The sequence below is a fragment of the Anopheles ziemanni genome, chromosome 2 (assembly GCF_943734765.1).
Source record: "Anopheles ziemanni chromosome 2, idAnoZiCoDA_A2_x.2, whole genome shotgun sequence".
Taxonomy (NCBI): domain Eukaryota; kingdom Metazoa; phylum Arthropoda; class Insecta; order Diptera; family Culicidae; genus Anopheles; species Anopheles ziemanni.
In genome coordinates this window covers 24039411-24056502 of record NC_080705.1, presented here as the reverse complement: position 1 = coordinate 24056502, position 17092 = coordinate 24039411, and the positions used below count along the sequence as shown (strand labels likewise).

The 17092-nt window shown below is 43.7% G+C and overlaps 1 protein-coding gene across 1 annotated transcript in view; it reads left to right on the top strand.

The window, feature by feature from the left end:
* Positions 1-17092, top strand: part of LOC131287793 (nephrin-like) — a 37346-nt gene that overhangs the window by 12641 nt on the left and 7613 nt on the right. Inside the window, exons 4-10 of the mRNA XM_058316880.1 lie at positions 2074-2167; positions 3138-3251; positions 5412-5615; positions 6053-6346; positions 6426-6556; positions 7645-7804; positions 14868-15042. Of these exons, the coding sequence (XP_058172863.1) occupies positions 2074-2167; positions 3138-3251; positions 5412-5615; positions 6053-6346; positions 6426-6556; positions 7645-7804; positions 14868-15042 (1172 nt within the window). The remainder of the gene's footprint in view (positions 1-2073; positions 2168-3137; positions 3252-5411; positions 5616-6052; positions 6347-6425; positions 6557-7644; positions 7805-14867; positions 15043-17092) is intronic.

The following is a 17092-nucleotide window of genomic DNA, read 5'->3' as shown; positions in this document are numbered from 1 at the left end:
CTAACTAAACTCAAATAACCATCAAAAGTTATCTAATAATAAAATTTACTTTTGTCTAAAATTATCTAACACTGCTATAAAAGTTATCCATTACTATTACTACTATCTAATGCTGCTACTCAAAAAAAAACAATGTTGTTTTACAATATACACATCTAGTTTTTAACTATGACGTTATTATGTTAATTTAGAAAATAAAAGGATAACTATATCCTTCTACAATGTCCAGACGTTGTTTAAAGCGTCGACGTCACGTGATTCGTTTATGTAACATAGAAAATTACTCCGTTAAGTGTAAAGTGCATCGACTAATCGTCGTTCAAGCGAACGTCAGGCTAAAAACAGAAAGCCCTGCACCTAAACACACGCTGGCCTCGCTTTTGAGAAGTACTATTTTAACAGTTTGGAAGCAAGCCGCACTACCCACGGAACATTGTTAAAAATATCCTGTTAGAGTGACTCATGAACGTTACCGACTGCTGTTTGCTTCCTACACGCTTAATCGTCGAACGTGCTGGACCATTTCAGACGCGTGTATGCTTATTTCCTTCCTCTACCAGACCAATAATTTACTACAGATTGCTCACACCATTCGCAATTGCTGTAAGATTGTTGCCAAAAGCACGAAGGTTGGAAAAATTGAGTAAGAAATGAATGAGTTGGTAGCTTGGGACCATGAAAAGCACGTACGTTTTCTTGACACGCACGCTGGTTTATGTTTGAGCGTTTTTGCCAAGACCCAAGCATATGGGTTTATGCCACATTAAACATACTACAAGAAGTTGTTAAATTAATAAACAAAACAGTGGAAAGCCAAATTCATTACGCTACAAATGGATATTGAAATTTTATGTCACAGCGCCAGCTCGTGCCGTGGCGTTGTTTGTGGAAATTGGTTGACCGAGCCCCCTTTGCTCTCTTCCCCTCCCCCTCCTCCTCTCCCTCTCCCTCCTACCCTCCTTCCTGCTCACGTGATACACATATGCGCTGAATAACGTATTCATATTGCAAAGCCCACGGTCCACCGAAGCGCAAGGTTTTTCTCGACAAATGAGGTCCTACCCACGAACCCCAGTCTGACCGGAACAGCGACAGGTCGAGTTTCGGGGAGGGAAAATCAATGTTTAACCGAAGAAAATCGTGTTTGCGGTTGTAACGCATCTGTCGGCGAGCGTGCGCGCGCGATTTTCCAACGGAAGTGCGTCGGCAACGTGTTTGGTTTTTTAAATTTTTCTTTCACCTCGAACTGGAAATCATTTACTACGGAAGTGTCTATGTGTTGTTGTTTGTGCGCTGTTGCCATGTGTTTCTGTTTGCCACAGCGGTGTCTTCCCCCTTACACACCCACTCACCGCAAACGCAAACTTGCTCGTCCCGTGCGCCCTTTCGCTCCCGGTACGTGCGTAATTATCCGAAGAATTCGATGGCAAAGTGATTCCTTTATTTGCTGCTACACATTTTCCATGCTTCACACCAACTTTTTGCCCCGGTTGGTGTTTGTTTATGTTCCACTGGTGACCCGCGGAGCCGCCCGGTCTGTGGCCCGGTGCTGGTGGAAAAGTTTTTAAAAATGTGCTGGGATTTCTACTTAATTTAATTAAAAATGCGGCTTGGCATTACTGTCAGCTGGCGCAATGGCTTTGGTACGTTCGGTCCGTGCTGGATCTCTTTTTTATTGAGATTTTATTTTTCCGCGTTTCTCCACCAGGGATAGGAAATCGCATCGGTGCAAATGATGAAGTTCATTAGTTACCCAATGGTTTACATGGTTTATTTTTCAAGTTGATCTCTGTCTAGTGTTTTTTTAGTCCTGTCAACAAAAGGTGTATCAGTGTTTAATTTATTGACATCATCGAACTGCTGTTCACATCACGCTGTGGCAAAGTGAACGATGTGTGTGAAACAAATAAATTTACAAGAATTACTTTTGATGCATGATAATGCACGATTCGCTTCGATTGAAATTATCTAGAGATTGCAGATGAAATGAAATCATCTACACGTGTTCCCAAAGCTCTGTATCAACTACAACTAAACTAAATACAGCAAATCTCTCTTTCCATTCCATTTCAGAACCTTAAACGGCACGATCAAGGAATCTACCGATGTCGAATCGATTTTCGAACGATACAAACTCAAACGTACCGGTACAATCTATCTGTCGTAGGTAAGTGATTCATTTTGAGAAGGTTTCTCCAAAATTACACCTCCGAAGGCAAATTCTACGTAAAAATTCGTGTTGGTTTGCGTCCTCAAAACTTCTGCCCATAGATGTTGCCGACGAGCAGGCAGATCGCTGACTGTAATTGATGCAATTAATTCTAGGGGATGGCAAACATGCCTAATGGTGTAATTATCGCTCATCTTAAGAGCTAAGCATTTACATGCATCATTGAGGATGCCTTAGTGGCTGCATTTCGCACTCGTAATAACAACCAATTCAAAGGCAAATGCTTCCCCAGCCATGCAGCGAAGCTGGATAGGAAAAGATGCGGCAGTAATAGTCCTTCGACATGGAGCTGTTGCTACGAAAAAGCGACGGATTGTTTGATGAGAACTAGTTACCTTTGCACACTCTGACTAAAGTGCCTCACATTTACGTCGGATGCAGTCTCTTTGATTTCGTATTTTTCATTTCAACAAGTACGCCAATTTACTTTAACATGAGCTGTCTGCTTTGACATGAACAGATGAGTGATGTGGTAGTTATTTTGCACAAATTAGAACTGTTCTTGCGTAAAAGAGTATATATATAAACGGTATGTATAAAGTATTGAAGATGTAGGGTGACTTGAAAAGAAATAAACGTGTTAGTGTTGTGTTACCTTTTTTAAAGAGCACTAATGTGCTTTGATTCGAGTCATAGGAAGTTTTTTAGTTGACATGTATTTTATAACTAATTTTTGTACAGAAAATGAATTCCAAAAAATTTATAAGCATTTATTTAATCTTAAATTATATTTTTATTCTACATAAAGCTACACAATGAAGTGTGAAGTTGATTTAGCAACAACTCAATATCTTACTTAACAACCTGCTAGCGCAATGATGTCCAACGAATGAAAGCATTTAGCACCAACAAATGAGTAACTTCACTAACACCAGCGCTACCGGGCGCCATCATTAACTACTTGCAGTCCTGCCAGAGCAACCGGTGGTCCTGGATCGCTGGGGACGTCATCTCAACGGCACGAAGCTCGGTCCCAAGGAAGAGGGCGACGATGTCGTTATCACCTGCCGTGTTTCGGGCGGTAAGTCTGACTAAACCGGGGAGCACACACACACACATACTCAAGAACACACTACTATGTGGCCACACATAAGCCGTCCTGCGCCAACTCATCCCTGTCGTTGGCCTGTCATTGGCCTGTCAAACAAGCGACTGCGAGTGGACGTGAGTTCGGTCCGGGTGTTTTCATCAAGGATTCTTGCGTCCTCTAAATCCATTAACGCCACACCGTGCCCACCCTGTGTAAACACCCTCCCAGTTCACCCTCCAATCCGTTGGCCATCAGATGTGTTCCGTCAATCAGGACCTCCTCGTCCACGACTTATTACTTCACTCGCTTACCTCGTACGCGGTGCCATAATGGACGCTCAAAGAACGTCAACATTTTGCTGTCCATTGCATCGCCTCGGTCGAGCGCGTTCCTGGCTTTTCCTTTCGCCAGCCAGCTTCCAGCGGATAGCAGTGTATAGAATCGTGCCCTGAAGTAGTATCTTCCACGGTTCTTTTCACTGAGTTCTTTACCTTATTCTATGTGCACTGACTATCTTCTCGGATCGCTTCCTTTAGTGGTCGGGCCATATTGAAGAGTTGCAGGACTTGGGTAGGAAAAGCAGAATGCATTAATACCTATTGCTCGTCATCTTCCCGCTACTCTGTTTAATGTGCCGGCCTCTACAGACGTCAGAAACGCAGAAACGCCGGTACTCGCACTAATCTTGTCGTTTCTTTTTTCTCGCGGCAGCGAATAAAAAAACCACAACAAGCACTCCACGCAATACATTCTAGCCAACAGCGAAGTAAGCAACTACACCTTCGAAACGTTGAAACATACTTCATTCTACGGATTGCGTTTCCATGGCGATTCCTTTTCCATTTGGAAACCGCTTTCGTAGCTTCGCACTCGAGGTGCAGTGAAAACACGACTCACTCCACTCGACTCGACACACAGCAAAAATGTAAAACCTAAAAAACACCCGACCAATTCCAAGGTAGAGGAGAACTAGAGGGAGTCCCACCCACAACCCACCGCGATATGAGGGGAGTGGAGAATGATGGTTAATTTAAAAAGTTCGCGGATATTGGATAAGTTTGCCGCCTTTTTCTCTGTTTGTTGGATAACCGTGCGCTGTCGGCTGCACTTCCGGTTTGCCGCCCGCATGGAACGCGGTGCGTTCGTGAGGCGAATCCGGGATCCCTCCTCCTTGCGGTCCCCTTGGATGATATCTTCCCAATGTCGATCGCATCTTCCATTTTGCCATCCCAATGTCAATGATTGACAGCGGGATCGAGAAAGTTTTGCTCGAAATTTGCCCATTCCGCTCGGCAGCCATCGGGGAGAGATGAATTGTTAATGGATTTACAGCCGGAATGTAGTTGTACATAATTAATTCGCATCGAGTGAAGGCAACCGACCGTACGGGGATACGGAAATACGAACCGTCGCTGGTAAAGGATGTTTGATGCTGTTTGGTTAACACTTCCGCTACTTTGCTATAATCCTTCAACCTCAAACAAATCAAATATAACGTTTTATTCATATTACAAACGGGCTATAGTGGCCTAAAATTCATAAAAAGACCTTTTTATGGACACATCTAGACAAAGCATTGTTTTGTGCAATCAATATATGTCTTTTTGAGCTAAGTACTAACAACTTCTGAAGTAAGAAAAATTCATTTAAAACGATTTACAGTTCAGATAAGTCTTTATTAGATGGTAAAAATCTAGTAATTTAATAAATCTTTATTAGATGATAGATACTTTTTGGATTTTGTTGGAAACGTCAGTTACTAAAGTTGAAATGAAAAATCTATCAATAATGCCACAAAATGTGCGACAGTAATTGGAACATGATTCTTTTTTATTATTTGAGCAATTAGCAAACCCAACTCTTTAATGTTCGTTACTAGCTAACATGCATGCGTTAGTTTGTTTATACATTCAAGGGTTCTCGAAGTTTAATTTTATGAAAACTCGCGGAAAAAGAAACAAAATGTGATATTTGGAGACAGGAACGGTACCAACCACAAATTTTTCGTTAGAAATTACAAACCGAAAACGACAAAACCATGCAAAGGGCACTGCAAACGGATTAGGAAAACATACAGATTGGTTGAGAAAGCACTTTTTACCGGTCGCGTTCACTGATCCCACACTTTACGCTGCTTCCCTTCGTTGGCAGGACGGCCGCAGCCCGAGGTTCGGTGGCTCATCAACGGGGTCATCGTGGACGATCAGTACGAGCAGAACTCGGGTGACGTCATCGAGAACCGGCTGCTCTGGCCGACGATCCAGCGCAGCGACCTGAACTCCATCTTCACCTGCCAGACGATGAACACGAAGCTGGTGGAACCGAAGGAGACGAGCTACGTGCTGGACATGCACCGTGAGTATCCGGCCCAGCCCGGGGGAAGCCGGGTACTATTTATTGTAAAAATATTTGCAAACCACTGCCCCACGCTCGAGAGAGTTGCCCACCAGAATGGCTAGCAAAGGAAAAAAAAAGGATATCGTGGTGGGAAAAATGGTGCTGCTTGTACAGCTTGTTCCAGCTGAAACTTTTACCCAGCTGGGTCGTGCAGCGAACCCCAATACCTTTTTCACGCTTTGTACTTCAACAGCCAACTGTACTCATTTTTCGTCCTTTCCTTCCTTTTTCCCGGGATGGGTTTTTTTTGGAATCACCCTTGGTTAGCCAAAAATCATTGCATCTGTGTGAAAGGTGATTTCCGATTCTAGTTGGCATGTACATTTTCATGTTTCGAGATTTTAGGCTCATTGTCCACCATCTTTAGTAAACCATTTTTCCACCGTTTCCCACAGTGAAACCGCTCACGATAAAGGTGGTGAATCCGCCAAACACGCTGGTGGCGGACAAGCGGTACGAGATCGCCTGCCAGAGCACCGGTTCGCGGCCGAACGCCATCATCACCTGGTACAAGGGCAAGCGGCAGATGCGCCGGACGCGGGATGAGATCCTGGACCACAACACCACCACGTCGTCGCTCAGCTTCGTGCCGACGACTGAGGACGACGGCAAGACGCTCACCTGCCGGGCGGAAAACCCCAACGTGAACGGTCTGTTCCTCGAGACGGACTGGAAGATGAGCGTTGTCTGTACGTGCCTACCACCACCGGGGTCGATGACCGCCCGGGACCCCGTGGCTGGTACTTATTTTGTTTGCCGTTTTTTCAGATCCTCCAATCGTGACGATCCAGCTTGGACCGACGCTGGTCGTGGACGACATCAAGGAAGGCGACGACGTGTACTTCGAGTGTCACGTTCGCTCGAACCCCGACTGGAAGAAGCTGCAGTGGTTTCACAACGTAAGTTTTCGTGCCGTCGGAACAATGTTTGTCTCCCGCTTAGTGGCATTAAGGGGTCGATCATTCGATAAATTGTATAAATAATGTGGCACTGAGGTATTTAAAGAGCAGATCTTCTTCGGGCAATCGAACTCTTCAGTAGTGTTTCCAAATGTTAAACACAGTCTTTAAAACATTTACCATCTTATTATTAATTAAGTTAGTTTACAAAACTAATTACTTGAGTGGAACATAGCACTGAAAAGCAAATGACATATAAAAGCTTCACTCTACTCACTATAATCACGTTTCCATTCTTTTTGAAACATTTAATATTTTCGTAATTAGCCCTAAGCCAAAGAACTTTAGGCTCGTAGAAGCGTACTTTTTGAAAACATTAAAGTGACCTTCCGTAAATTAACAATTTTGAAGAAAACTTTACAACGAAAAGGCTTTTACCACGTAGTAAATGCAACAAAACATGTAAAGAACATGAAAATCGTTTATTTGAAACAATCAAAACCTAACTGTTTCCATATCAAAACTGGTTAAAATCATGCTCTTTGCGATGTAGTGCAAAGAATTGATGAAAATTATCGACAATTTATAATAGTATGTGGAATGGCTCGTATACTTTTATCTTGTGCTTGTTTCGAGTAACATTTGATTGTTTTTCCAATTACGCTTTTTCATTCTTAAAATACTTATCGAGCTTTTGTCTGTCCAAAATGTCTCCTGCATGAAGAAAGGCGCTCTTCCAACTTGATTTTTAATCGTAAATTTGTGCACCTTTTGTGCTTGCCTTTTGCTTTAACTTTCGCCAACGATAATTATTGAGCTAAACCCGATCCACTCAAGCAGCTTGAAACACTAAAAAGACAGAAAGAAATTGAATGAAGAAGTACAAATTTTATGAAAAGTCCACATCGAAGGGATACGAAGGAAAAGCAAACTCATGAAACGTTAATCACATGACCGTTGAAGCAACAGGTTGTAAGAGGAAGGTGTAAATCGTTTAGCAAAGCAAACACTGTCCCCCACCACACACACACTCGGTGACACTTATCCTTGTGCTTCCTTTTCATTGCGCCATTCCTCCCGCTTCGCAGGATATCCTGCTCCAGTACAATGGGTCGGCGCGCGTCATCCAGAGCGGTCAGAGTCTCGTGCTCCAGAAGGTGACGAAACAATCGGCCGGATATTACGCTTGCAGTGCAATCAACGCGGAGGGTGAAACCGTCAGCGATCAGCAGTACCTCCGGGTGAAGCGTAAGTACCTCCAACCGATCGTAGGTCAGTGTCAACGCTTCTTTCCCGCTTGGAACGTTCCTTGGTTGGAAATATTCTCTCTAATGAGACTGGCAGCAGTTTCTTAACCCGTTATGTGTCAACCGGGCAGCTGAACACTTCTACCGACAGGAAATGCTGGCACCGGAAATTGATAGTTGATGGATTTTTCTCACTCGTGGTAACCACTAGACGGGACGGGGTTGCTTATTTTTCCAAGCCCCAACTATCAACCCAGCTGAGGGTGGGTAGAGACAGAGGGGGTTTTTTTTAAACCCCATTTTAACCACCCGCTCATGACTGACCGACGGCATCCGGTGGTTTCGCTCAGTGCAATCATTGGTAACCGGAGGACTCCCGGCACTTCCAGCTGGCCGACTCCGGGCGCCTGCGCCGGTGGCGGAAATTGAAAGTTGATTGAAATGGAATTACATTTAATTGTCGCTTCCTGCGCACGGACTGTGCTGGGGCCGCGGATATTTGCGGTCACCTCCGGAGAATTGTGCAGGAAAATATGGTCAACACCGGTTGACCAACTGACACACATTCGGCCAGTCGCCAATTTTTGTATGCGTTCAATCAATTTCAACAAAGTCGACTAACCGCTTGGAACTACTCAGAAAACTATTGAAACTCACTCAATGTTGCAACACAATGTTGCATTTACACAATCATAGAAATTCAGATGCATGAATCTTCGGCACAACCTAGGGTGATTGAGAATCAGATGCATGAATCTTCGACTGAAAGATTCTTGAGTCTCAAAGATTCATCTTTTTTATCTGCCGATTTAACCCATGGAGGAACCATAAGGCTTTATGAAAGATTCATTAAGATTCATCAATGTTTCGAAAGATTCATGAATGTTTTGAGATCGAATCCTCAAAGTTTAACGAATTAATCTTAACGAATCTTGATTGCAACTTTCATATGAATAAATTCAATAAATTTAATTTCGATGACCGAAATTTAACCGTATGTCCTGTGAGTCTCCTCATAAGGACGAAACATTATCCGGTACAGCATAATAAGAAAGCATCCAGCAACGCAGTACACTAACAATATTTTTGGTTCTTGACGGGCGAAAAGAAATCAATACTTATTCTTATTATGAACAAGACAAATAATGTGTTCCTATGTTATTCAACATTACTGCAAAATTTGAGAAGAAATGCGAAGCCTCCGCTTCGCTAGTAAGGTGTAAGTAAACTCCCAGGGTTGAAACTAAATATGTTAAAGACATATTTTAAAGAAAGTATGAAAACAAAACATTTTAAAATATGAATATGGTTCTGTTCTTGGTGATCATTCATACAACAACTAAAATAGAATAAAATGAAAAAATCTTATGAATCAAAAACCTGCTTGGAGCGACCTCTCCTTATTCATGTGTAATGCACAGAGCCTACCTTCTACTACCACCCACAACTAACGTCTCCATTTACACCCTTCCCTCCTGGCAGGCCGCCTCGGCCCGCCAACGGACCGCAAGTACTTTCACGCTATCATCCAAATAACTAATTCATTAGGAAAGCTCCTGTCGGTCGGGAAATATGATTATATCATACCGGGTTTTTCCGGGTGGCGCAACCCGACGACTGTCGCCGTATGCCGCCGGCGGTTCCGGTTTTCGTCAGACTTGCCGACCCGCAATTACATCGGCGAAAACCGGCAAACATATAATTTGCACTGCGGATTTATAATGAAACTAATTACGGTACAACGTGCGGATGGGGAAGGGGCTGTGGGCGGACGGCGAAGGAGGCCGTCAAGGGACTCGGCTTAAGAGAAACCTAAACAAATGCAAGCCCCGTGGGGGATTCGCGCCGCTTCCGGTTCCCGGTTGCGGAGAAGTCGGCGCTTGTAAGCAAACTATCTCTTCAGACGATTTTCCATTCATTATCCTGGAGATCGTGCATTGGGAATGCACCCTTCCATGCCCGTTCACTGACGATGGATTTTTTCCCCCTCACGAAGCGGCCATATCGTTCTTGAAGCATAGTAAATTTGACTTATATCTAACAACAAACTGCGCGATTAAATTATTTGTCAAGATGGAACCAGCTGCTGCGGTAATGCAGGGAACTTTTCCCTACGCCCATTTTTCCCTTGTCCGCCTTCCCGGTGTCACCACAAACACACTCGTGCACATACGGTCACCAGATTGCATCCGCGCAAAGTGGGTCACGGCAGCTTGGTTGCAGCTTGCACTAAATATTTACCCACAGCAGCGAGCTTTTCCCGATGAATGCGTACTTCCCTGGGTGAGGAAACATGTTTTCACCGGAAGGGGGAGCGACACCGCCCGTCGGCAGATAATTTAACCAATCTGTTTTATTTCTTTCTACAAACACCAGAATCCTCAAATGCAACAAATTGCGTCAACGAACCGTGCACACAAGCTTCACTTATAAACCCCACACACACACACACACCTCACCGCCATGGAGGTGAACCCTAATCAAGCAGCCGGCTTATGAGATTTTCACCGGACGCCGGACCTTGTTAGTGTAACCCTTCTGGCGTGATCTTCTCGGCGAAACGCGAACGCTCAACGAGCGGTGAAAATCCGATTGAGCTTTTCCGCCGAACACACGACGATGGGGGAAAACATTCTTCCCGTTCGTCATGCGAGCGACCGTCGACCACCACCCGAATCGCCAACACAAAACATTCCCGCTCCCACCAAAAACCCGGGGAAAATCCGGGTGGAAAATTGCGTCGGCTGCTGCAATATGTCGAAAATAGTTGAGCGGACGCGACGCCATCATGCCGACCTGATGCGACCGGCTGCAGCAACACCGCACTCCCGGGTGCAATGCGAATCATTTCGCCGTGCGGTGTGTGTAGGCCACTCCCCGCTCCTTACCAACCATTCCCCCGCTACCACCGAGCCACTAATATGCCGCGTCATGTTCCAGTTCCGGCCCAGCTGTGGCTTTAATGAAGGACGTGGCGGGGGATTGGGGGGAAATGTTTTTTCTCCACCCTTTTCCGATGCATTCGGCGATCGAATTCGACCGCACATTGGTAAGCCGGGCGAACGGAACGGCAGGCGGTCTCAGGTTCCGAGCGGTCCTGCCAATAGCGCAATGCTCTCCAACATCGACGCCACATCAATGCTGAGCCTTGCGTACATCGAAACCGGCCCGAAGCAATCGATCATTGCAGTCGAGTGCCGGTTTCGGCAGACTGTGTCAAATGCGTACTTTCCACCCCACCGTGTGCCCTTTCCCACGCCGTTCGGTTTTTGCATGTTTGATTTTCCATCAAAGTTGGTGAAAATAATTCCATCCACCGATCAAAACGTGTATGCCTATGTAAAACGCTGCGGGAGTTCAGAGAATTAATGCTGAAGCGGGTAACGAACACAAATTAATCACTCATTCCCAAGGTAAAATCGAATCGTTCCTAAAATTGTCATGGTGTTAACCCCACTTTTAGGTTCCCTCATTTTTAAGTTAATTTGGATAGTTTAGTGTAGTCTTAAAACGTAACAATACCACTTGGTTTTACTATATGCTAGAGATTTACACTGTGTCCTGTTTTATAGAACCAAGTCAAGTGTATCTGTAACATTAAATTCATTTTAATACATATTGCAAATTCATCACTTTTTGCTCCCCATAAGTGGTTTTAGTAACTTCTGTTGATAACAAAACATTAAAGTAACAGGTACCCCTACCTTTACTGTATTTAGTTTGAAATATTCCGTTTGAGATACTTCTATTCAGGGTTTTGGGATATCGATTCTTTGATATTCTTGTTAGAAACAGAAACAACACTTCTTGGCTCGTCTGACGTATTAGATTCCCCTCATGTCGGTGACAGACCTAACCCGCGTCAGAGATCGATTTTATGGTACATGAACCAAACCCTTATTTCCTTACTGGTAGGGATCTTGCTGAAAAGATACCTTTTTCATACAAAACTTGTGAATGATTCTAGAACCTTAATGTAATCCTTTTTTTTTATTTGGCACGGTGTGTGAGTGCCAGTTCCAACTACTGAGAAGCACATTGTTGGATGGTATTGTTGGTGTAGATTTATTGTAGCAATATATAAAATACATACATTGCATACCAAATCCAATTAAAATACAAAAACAATCCATATTCTGCTAGGACTTAAACACACAACGTTATAATGATAGATGACTTTTTTGATTTTGTAATGTTCAATCAACGCATTTTGCGTTACAGACAACTGAAGCTGTGATTTACACCGACGGACACTTGGTTTGGATCTGTATGGATGTACCTAATCATCTCTTAACTTCATTTAGTAGTAAATTTTGCAGTAAAATTTCGAAATCAATGTAAACAAATAAAATTGATTAAATTAGTCAATTTTTTAACTAATTTAAATGTTGATGATGATGAAATTCAAAGTTGGATCAATGTGAACCCTTGTAAGTTATCCATCAATGGTCAGCAATTTTGGCGAACTGTGTTTATTATGCCTTACAATTGTTCAGCTTATTTTTGCCACAACAAGCTTATAAGATTTGCAAAATGTGACAAAACTTTTTCTTTGTGGAAGTTACCTAAAACTTGTTTTTTTGTTCATATCAAGATTTTTTCTAACTATACCGCCACAAAAGCGTCATTTATCTCTCTCAAAATTCCTCCTATAGATGGTTCTGTTTCGGTGCTTGAAACCACCATCATTACATTCCCCCATTAATGCTCGTTATATCATAATCGCATTTCAGCAAAGGCGCTCACTTTTCGCCGCAGCGTTTTGTTTGTAAATTTTGCGCAGCTGATTAAAAACGGTACCCGATCGCGGATCGCACCAATATGCAAATGATAACCGATTTATGCTGTCGGCACAGTGATGAAGTGACCGCGCTTGCATACGATAATGGCGTTATGGTTCGTTAGAGCACGCTAACGCAAACGTAGGTGGCATTAGGGAGGGAACAGAAAATAAAACACAAATAAAAAAACGCTCCCTAACCTAACGAAACAATTCCGAACGATTTCCCAGCGGGAATGACATTTAAAATTTCTGCATCCCTAAGCCCTTGGTGAACGCTTTCCGATTAATTACATTTAGCATATTATTGAAATATGCGTCCGCTCCGGCAGAAGCTGCCCGTAATCAGATTATTTTGCAAATGCGATTTTGCAATATTGTCATTGATGGTGCACATTTGGGGGAGCTTACGTGACCCCGACGCATCGGTTTCCGTCTCGCCAAAGCACCGGACCAAAGTGCGGCCCGTGCTTAGGAGTTTAAAGGGAAAGGCAAAATAATTGGCCCCCTCCCACTCTCCGCTACGCAGTTGAACCCTCCCCCTCGGGTAGGAAAACCCAGCCGGAAAATGTATCACATACAGCGAGCAACCAACCCGAGTCTTTCGGTACGGGGAGGATGCGCGGAAATTTTCATTTCGATAAACGGCTTTTCCAATCAATATTAGCTTACCGATGCAACGGGCAACACTTACGGAAGGGGTTTTGCTTTTTTTCCCCCAATTTTTGCACATGTGCTTTGTTTCACAACCGCGCCAACGGGGAAACGATTCATTACACCGGCAGGCCAACCGGATTCAACAGCACGCAATTGTTCCGTAATTCCACGATTAGGAAACCACAACCGTGCAACACATTCCGTCCGGCCAAATACCGACGATGTAAGCCACGGCCGTGCGAAATTTCCCGGAATTTGTATGTGTAATCTAAGGTTTTATGTAGGAAACGTGGGAGGGTCGGTGAATCCGACTGGCCAGCGGTGAAATTAAACATATAAAATAACCTTATGGTGCGGAAACACCTTTTGTAGCTCACTGCACATTGGAGTGGAGTGTTTTTATTTTCCAAAAAGGTGGAATTTTGCAAAACAAAATATTCAGGAGCCCTAATCGGAAAGAGATTACGTTTAAAAAGCACTGAAAAAATAATAGCCTATTTTATATTCAATCGTTTCTCGAATGCTATCTTATCTTCTACGGATTAATTTATGAATTTATTTACAAAATTAGACCCATTCAATAATATTTGATGGCATACAATCGTGCTAATGGGAGTAAACTTCTTTATTAAACCATTCAAGTTATGATAAGGTGTTTTATGCTTCCACTTGTTTGAAACGCATGTTAAAAGCAATTATCTGATACCTGAAAATTATAAAACGAGTACTTAAAAGTTGTTTTGCTCTGGACAAGGTGCTAGAAAAAGGTACGAAAAGCAAATGATTTTCATGGATTTTATGAATAGAAAAGTTGTCAAAAAATCAATCTTTAAAACAAGGGAATTTATCTGCGTTTCAGAGTGAACAATCGATTTTGTTCTAGATGGTCGCATCCCAAACTGTATGCAATATTAAACAAATGTAGTTCTCCTTTGACCTTCTATTTCGCCATCTCGTGTCCATGGAAACGATGAAGCAAGCTAGTCCCGTTGTTAGACATTATAATAATCCTACCGTCCAATGTCGTGTGGGTAGTCCTGAAATAAATTCCGACACCCGTGCGTTGGAGGAACCATTTGGAAACCCGATTTTAAACCACTCTCCCATCGGAAAAGGGCAATCTGGTTTCGACGACGGCGAAGCGAAAAGGATGCCCGTTTGGCGGCGGAGGATTTTCACGAAATCCCATCCTTCATTAAAAACCGCCGGCTGTCTCACTAATCAGAAATCCGCTCGGATCTACAAGCTCCACCACTGTTGCCAACCCCCGGCGGCATGTCCTCCACCTGATACGTATGCCGGTGCTTGTGTGTGTGTCAGTATGCGGCATGCATCGTGGATGTACGCGCAACGGTGCAGGTGAAATGATTTTTTGATTTTATTGCGGTTCATAACTAGCCGACCGGGTTGGCTTCGGGGCTCCGGAGGCACCACAGGATGGGAAATATTTTTAATCCACACGATCTAAAGGAAGGGTTGGTTGTGTGTTATGCAAGCTTCACATGTGGAAACGAGGGGCGGTGGGAGGAAGAAATATGAAGCGAGTTCTGGGTCACAACCGGTTGCCCGGTGCGAATGTGGATGAAAGTAATTAACGGCCTCCGTTTCTGCGCCACTCTCATTACAGATGTTCCCGTGTGTGCGACGGATCAGCTCGGCGGAAATGTGGCGGTAGGCAATGGAACCGATGGTGGTGGTGGTGGTGGTGGGGCAGCTGCAACCAGAAGTGGCATACTAATTGGCGCATCCCGGAACGAGAACGTGGAAATACCGTGCCATATTGCCGCCGATCCACCGGCCAGGTAAGTGTGGACAGGCGTGTGTGGGTGTACTTTTAAGGATGTGTGGAACTGGCATGGGACAGAGACCAAACTAACGAGAGTATCACGACAAAACATATGGTCGACCTCAACGTTGGATGTTCAGCGAAATGTTCGAGATAATGGACGTATTAATAGTTATGAGACGTTCAGGCAAATTATTTCAACATTTTGATAAGATTATTGTTTTATGTTTAAGTCCAGTATTGTTAGTTAAAAACGCACTAGCAATATTAAGATAAAAATAGCCTTAGTTTGACTTAAATTGGTTTTCGTTCAGCTTTAACTTTGCCTTAGTTTATTTTTCGTTAGGTATTTCATCTAGTCCTTGCTATCTAGATAGTACACCTTATCAAATGTCGCTGGATGGTTATTTTAATGGGCCCTAATATTACTGCAAACCCCGAATTCGCTAGGAATGATTTTTGTGTTGCGTAAAACCTATAGAAAGTTGTAGTCAATCTTTGGTCTGTGCAACACTAGTAAAGTGTTTATGATGTGCTGTTCTTTTTTCCTACCAAGAAGTGTAAAGAGCGTACATATTTGTTTTGTTTGTGTTCGTAAAACTGAGTTTCAAATGCTTTAGATGATTTTATTTAAAAAAAACATGAATTAAAAAAATCTTCAACAACATCTAATTGTTGCTAATGTTTTATTTTATGTTTGAATCAAAATTGTAATTGAACCAAACTAAATCCTAATTGCTAGAGTTTAACCATAATGGTCTCAATTAACGAAGACCAAAACCAAGGGGATGAGACATGTTTTTAACTTCATGACTGAACATAAAAATCCATTAAACACAGTTGCCAAAATTTCAAACTCATTAAAAACTATTCCGTGAGCCTTGTTTTGCCTTTTAATTTCGCTGTTAAGCCTGCCCCGTCGTACAGTGCGGCCATGTACGAGCCGGGTTGAAAGCAAGCCAACCACAGCGAGAACGCATTCCAAGTACACTTCACATTACAACTTAAGCCTTACACGTACGCGTACGAATGCTCGTTGTACCACACACGGGGCATCAGGACGGCTTTTCGAAGCTGTAGCAATCCGGGCATAGCACGGGGACGGTGGCCATTAGCCACCAAGGCCAAGGCAAGCAAGAACCATAATCAACCACCCGGATCATTATGAGCCCAAAGACAAACAAACAAACGAACGAAACCCGTGTGTGCCTTTTTGAAAGCCATTCCGGCACCAGGGCCTGTTGCCACGGGCCGTCGATTGGACGACTACACTTGCTAGGCTACGGAAAAGTTCTTCATCGGCGACGGAGAGAAAGTAACAAACAAAAAAAAAAAACAATCACCTTATCACGGGAGCCACAAAAGCTGTCGTCCTTTGCGCTTCGTATTAATATGTGTTGATTGCACCACCACCAACACCATCAGCACCGTGTCACGCAAGGGCTGGATTCCAATTCTAGCGAGCGTACAAAAGTGCAACCGAAATTGGTAAAAAGGGGAAAGTGTAGTACGAGATGAAAAATAAATAAACACAAACGAGGAGGGGCCGAGGGGGGGGGGGGAATGAACGGAGAACGAAAGTCAAAAATAAAAGCACCAAAAAACGATGGCTGCCGAAGCGAAACAACAACCGAACGCAAACCAATCTCGCAGCATCGCGGTTGAACCGCCACCGGACCACCGTGCCACGGTTGCGCAAAGATGCTCCCGGCTAAAGTTTGGCCATTTTTCTGGCCACGTGTACAACAGGCGTCCGCCTGGGGGAATCGGGGGAGGCGCTGAACCGATCGCGGTACCAAGAGGGTGGGGGGGGAGAGAGTTGGTTGATTCCGGTGCATGTTTACTTATTAAAAAGTTGCCCCGTTTGCGCTGGGCTGAGGCAAAAATACCATCGACGAGAAAACCCGAGCGGTGGCTCGGGGTGGTGGTAATTTCGCTTACAATGGTCTCGTTATTTTATTAACATCTATTTTCTTACCAGAGAGTGTGTGTATGTCTTTTTTCTGCTTTCTTTTCAAAAGAATTTCCTTCCAATGTTGTACCGTTTCGGTGGCGTTCGCTTCTGC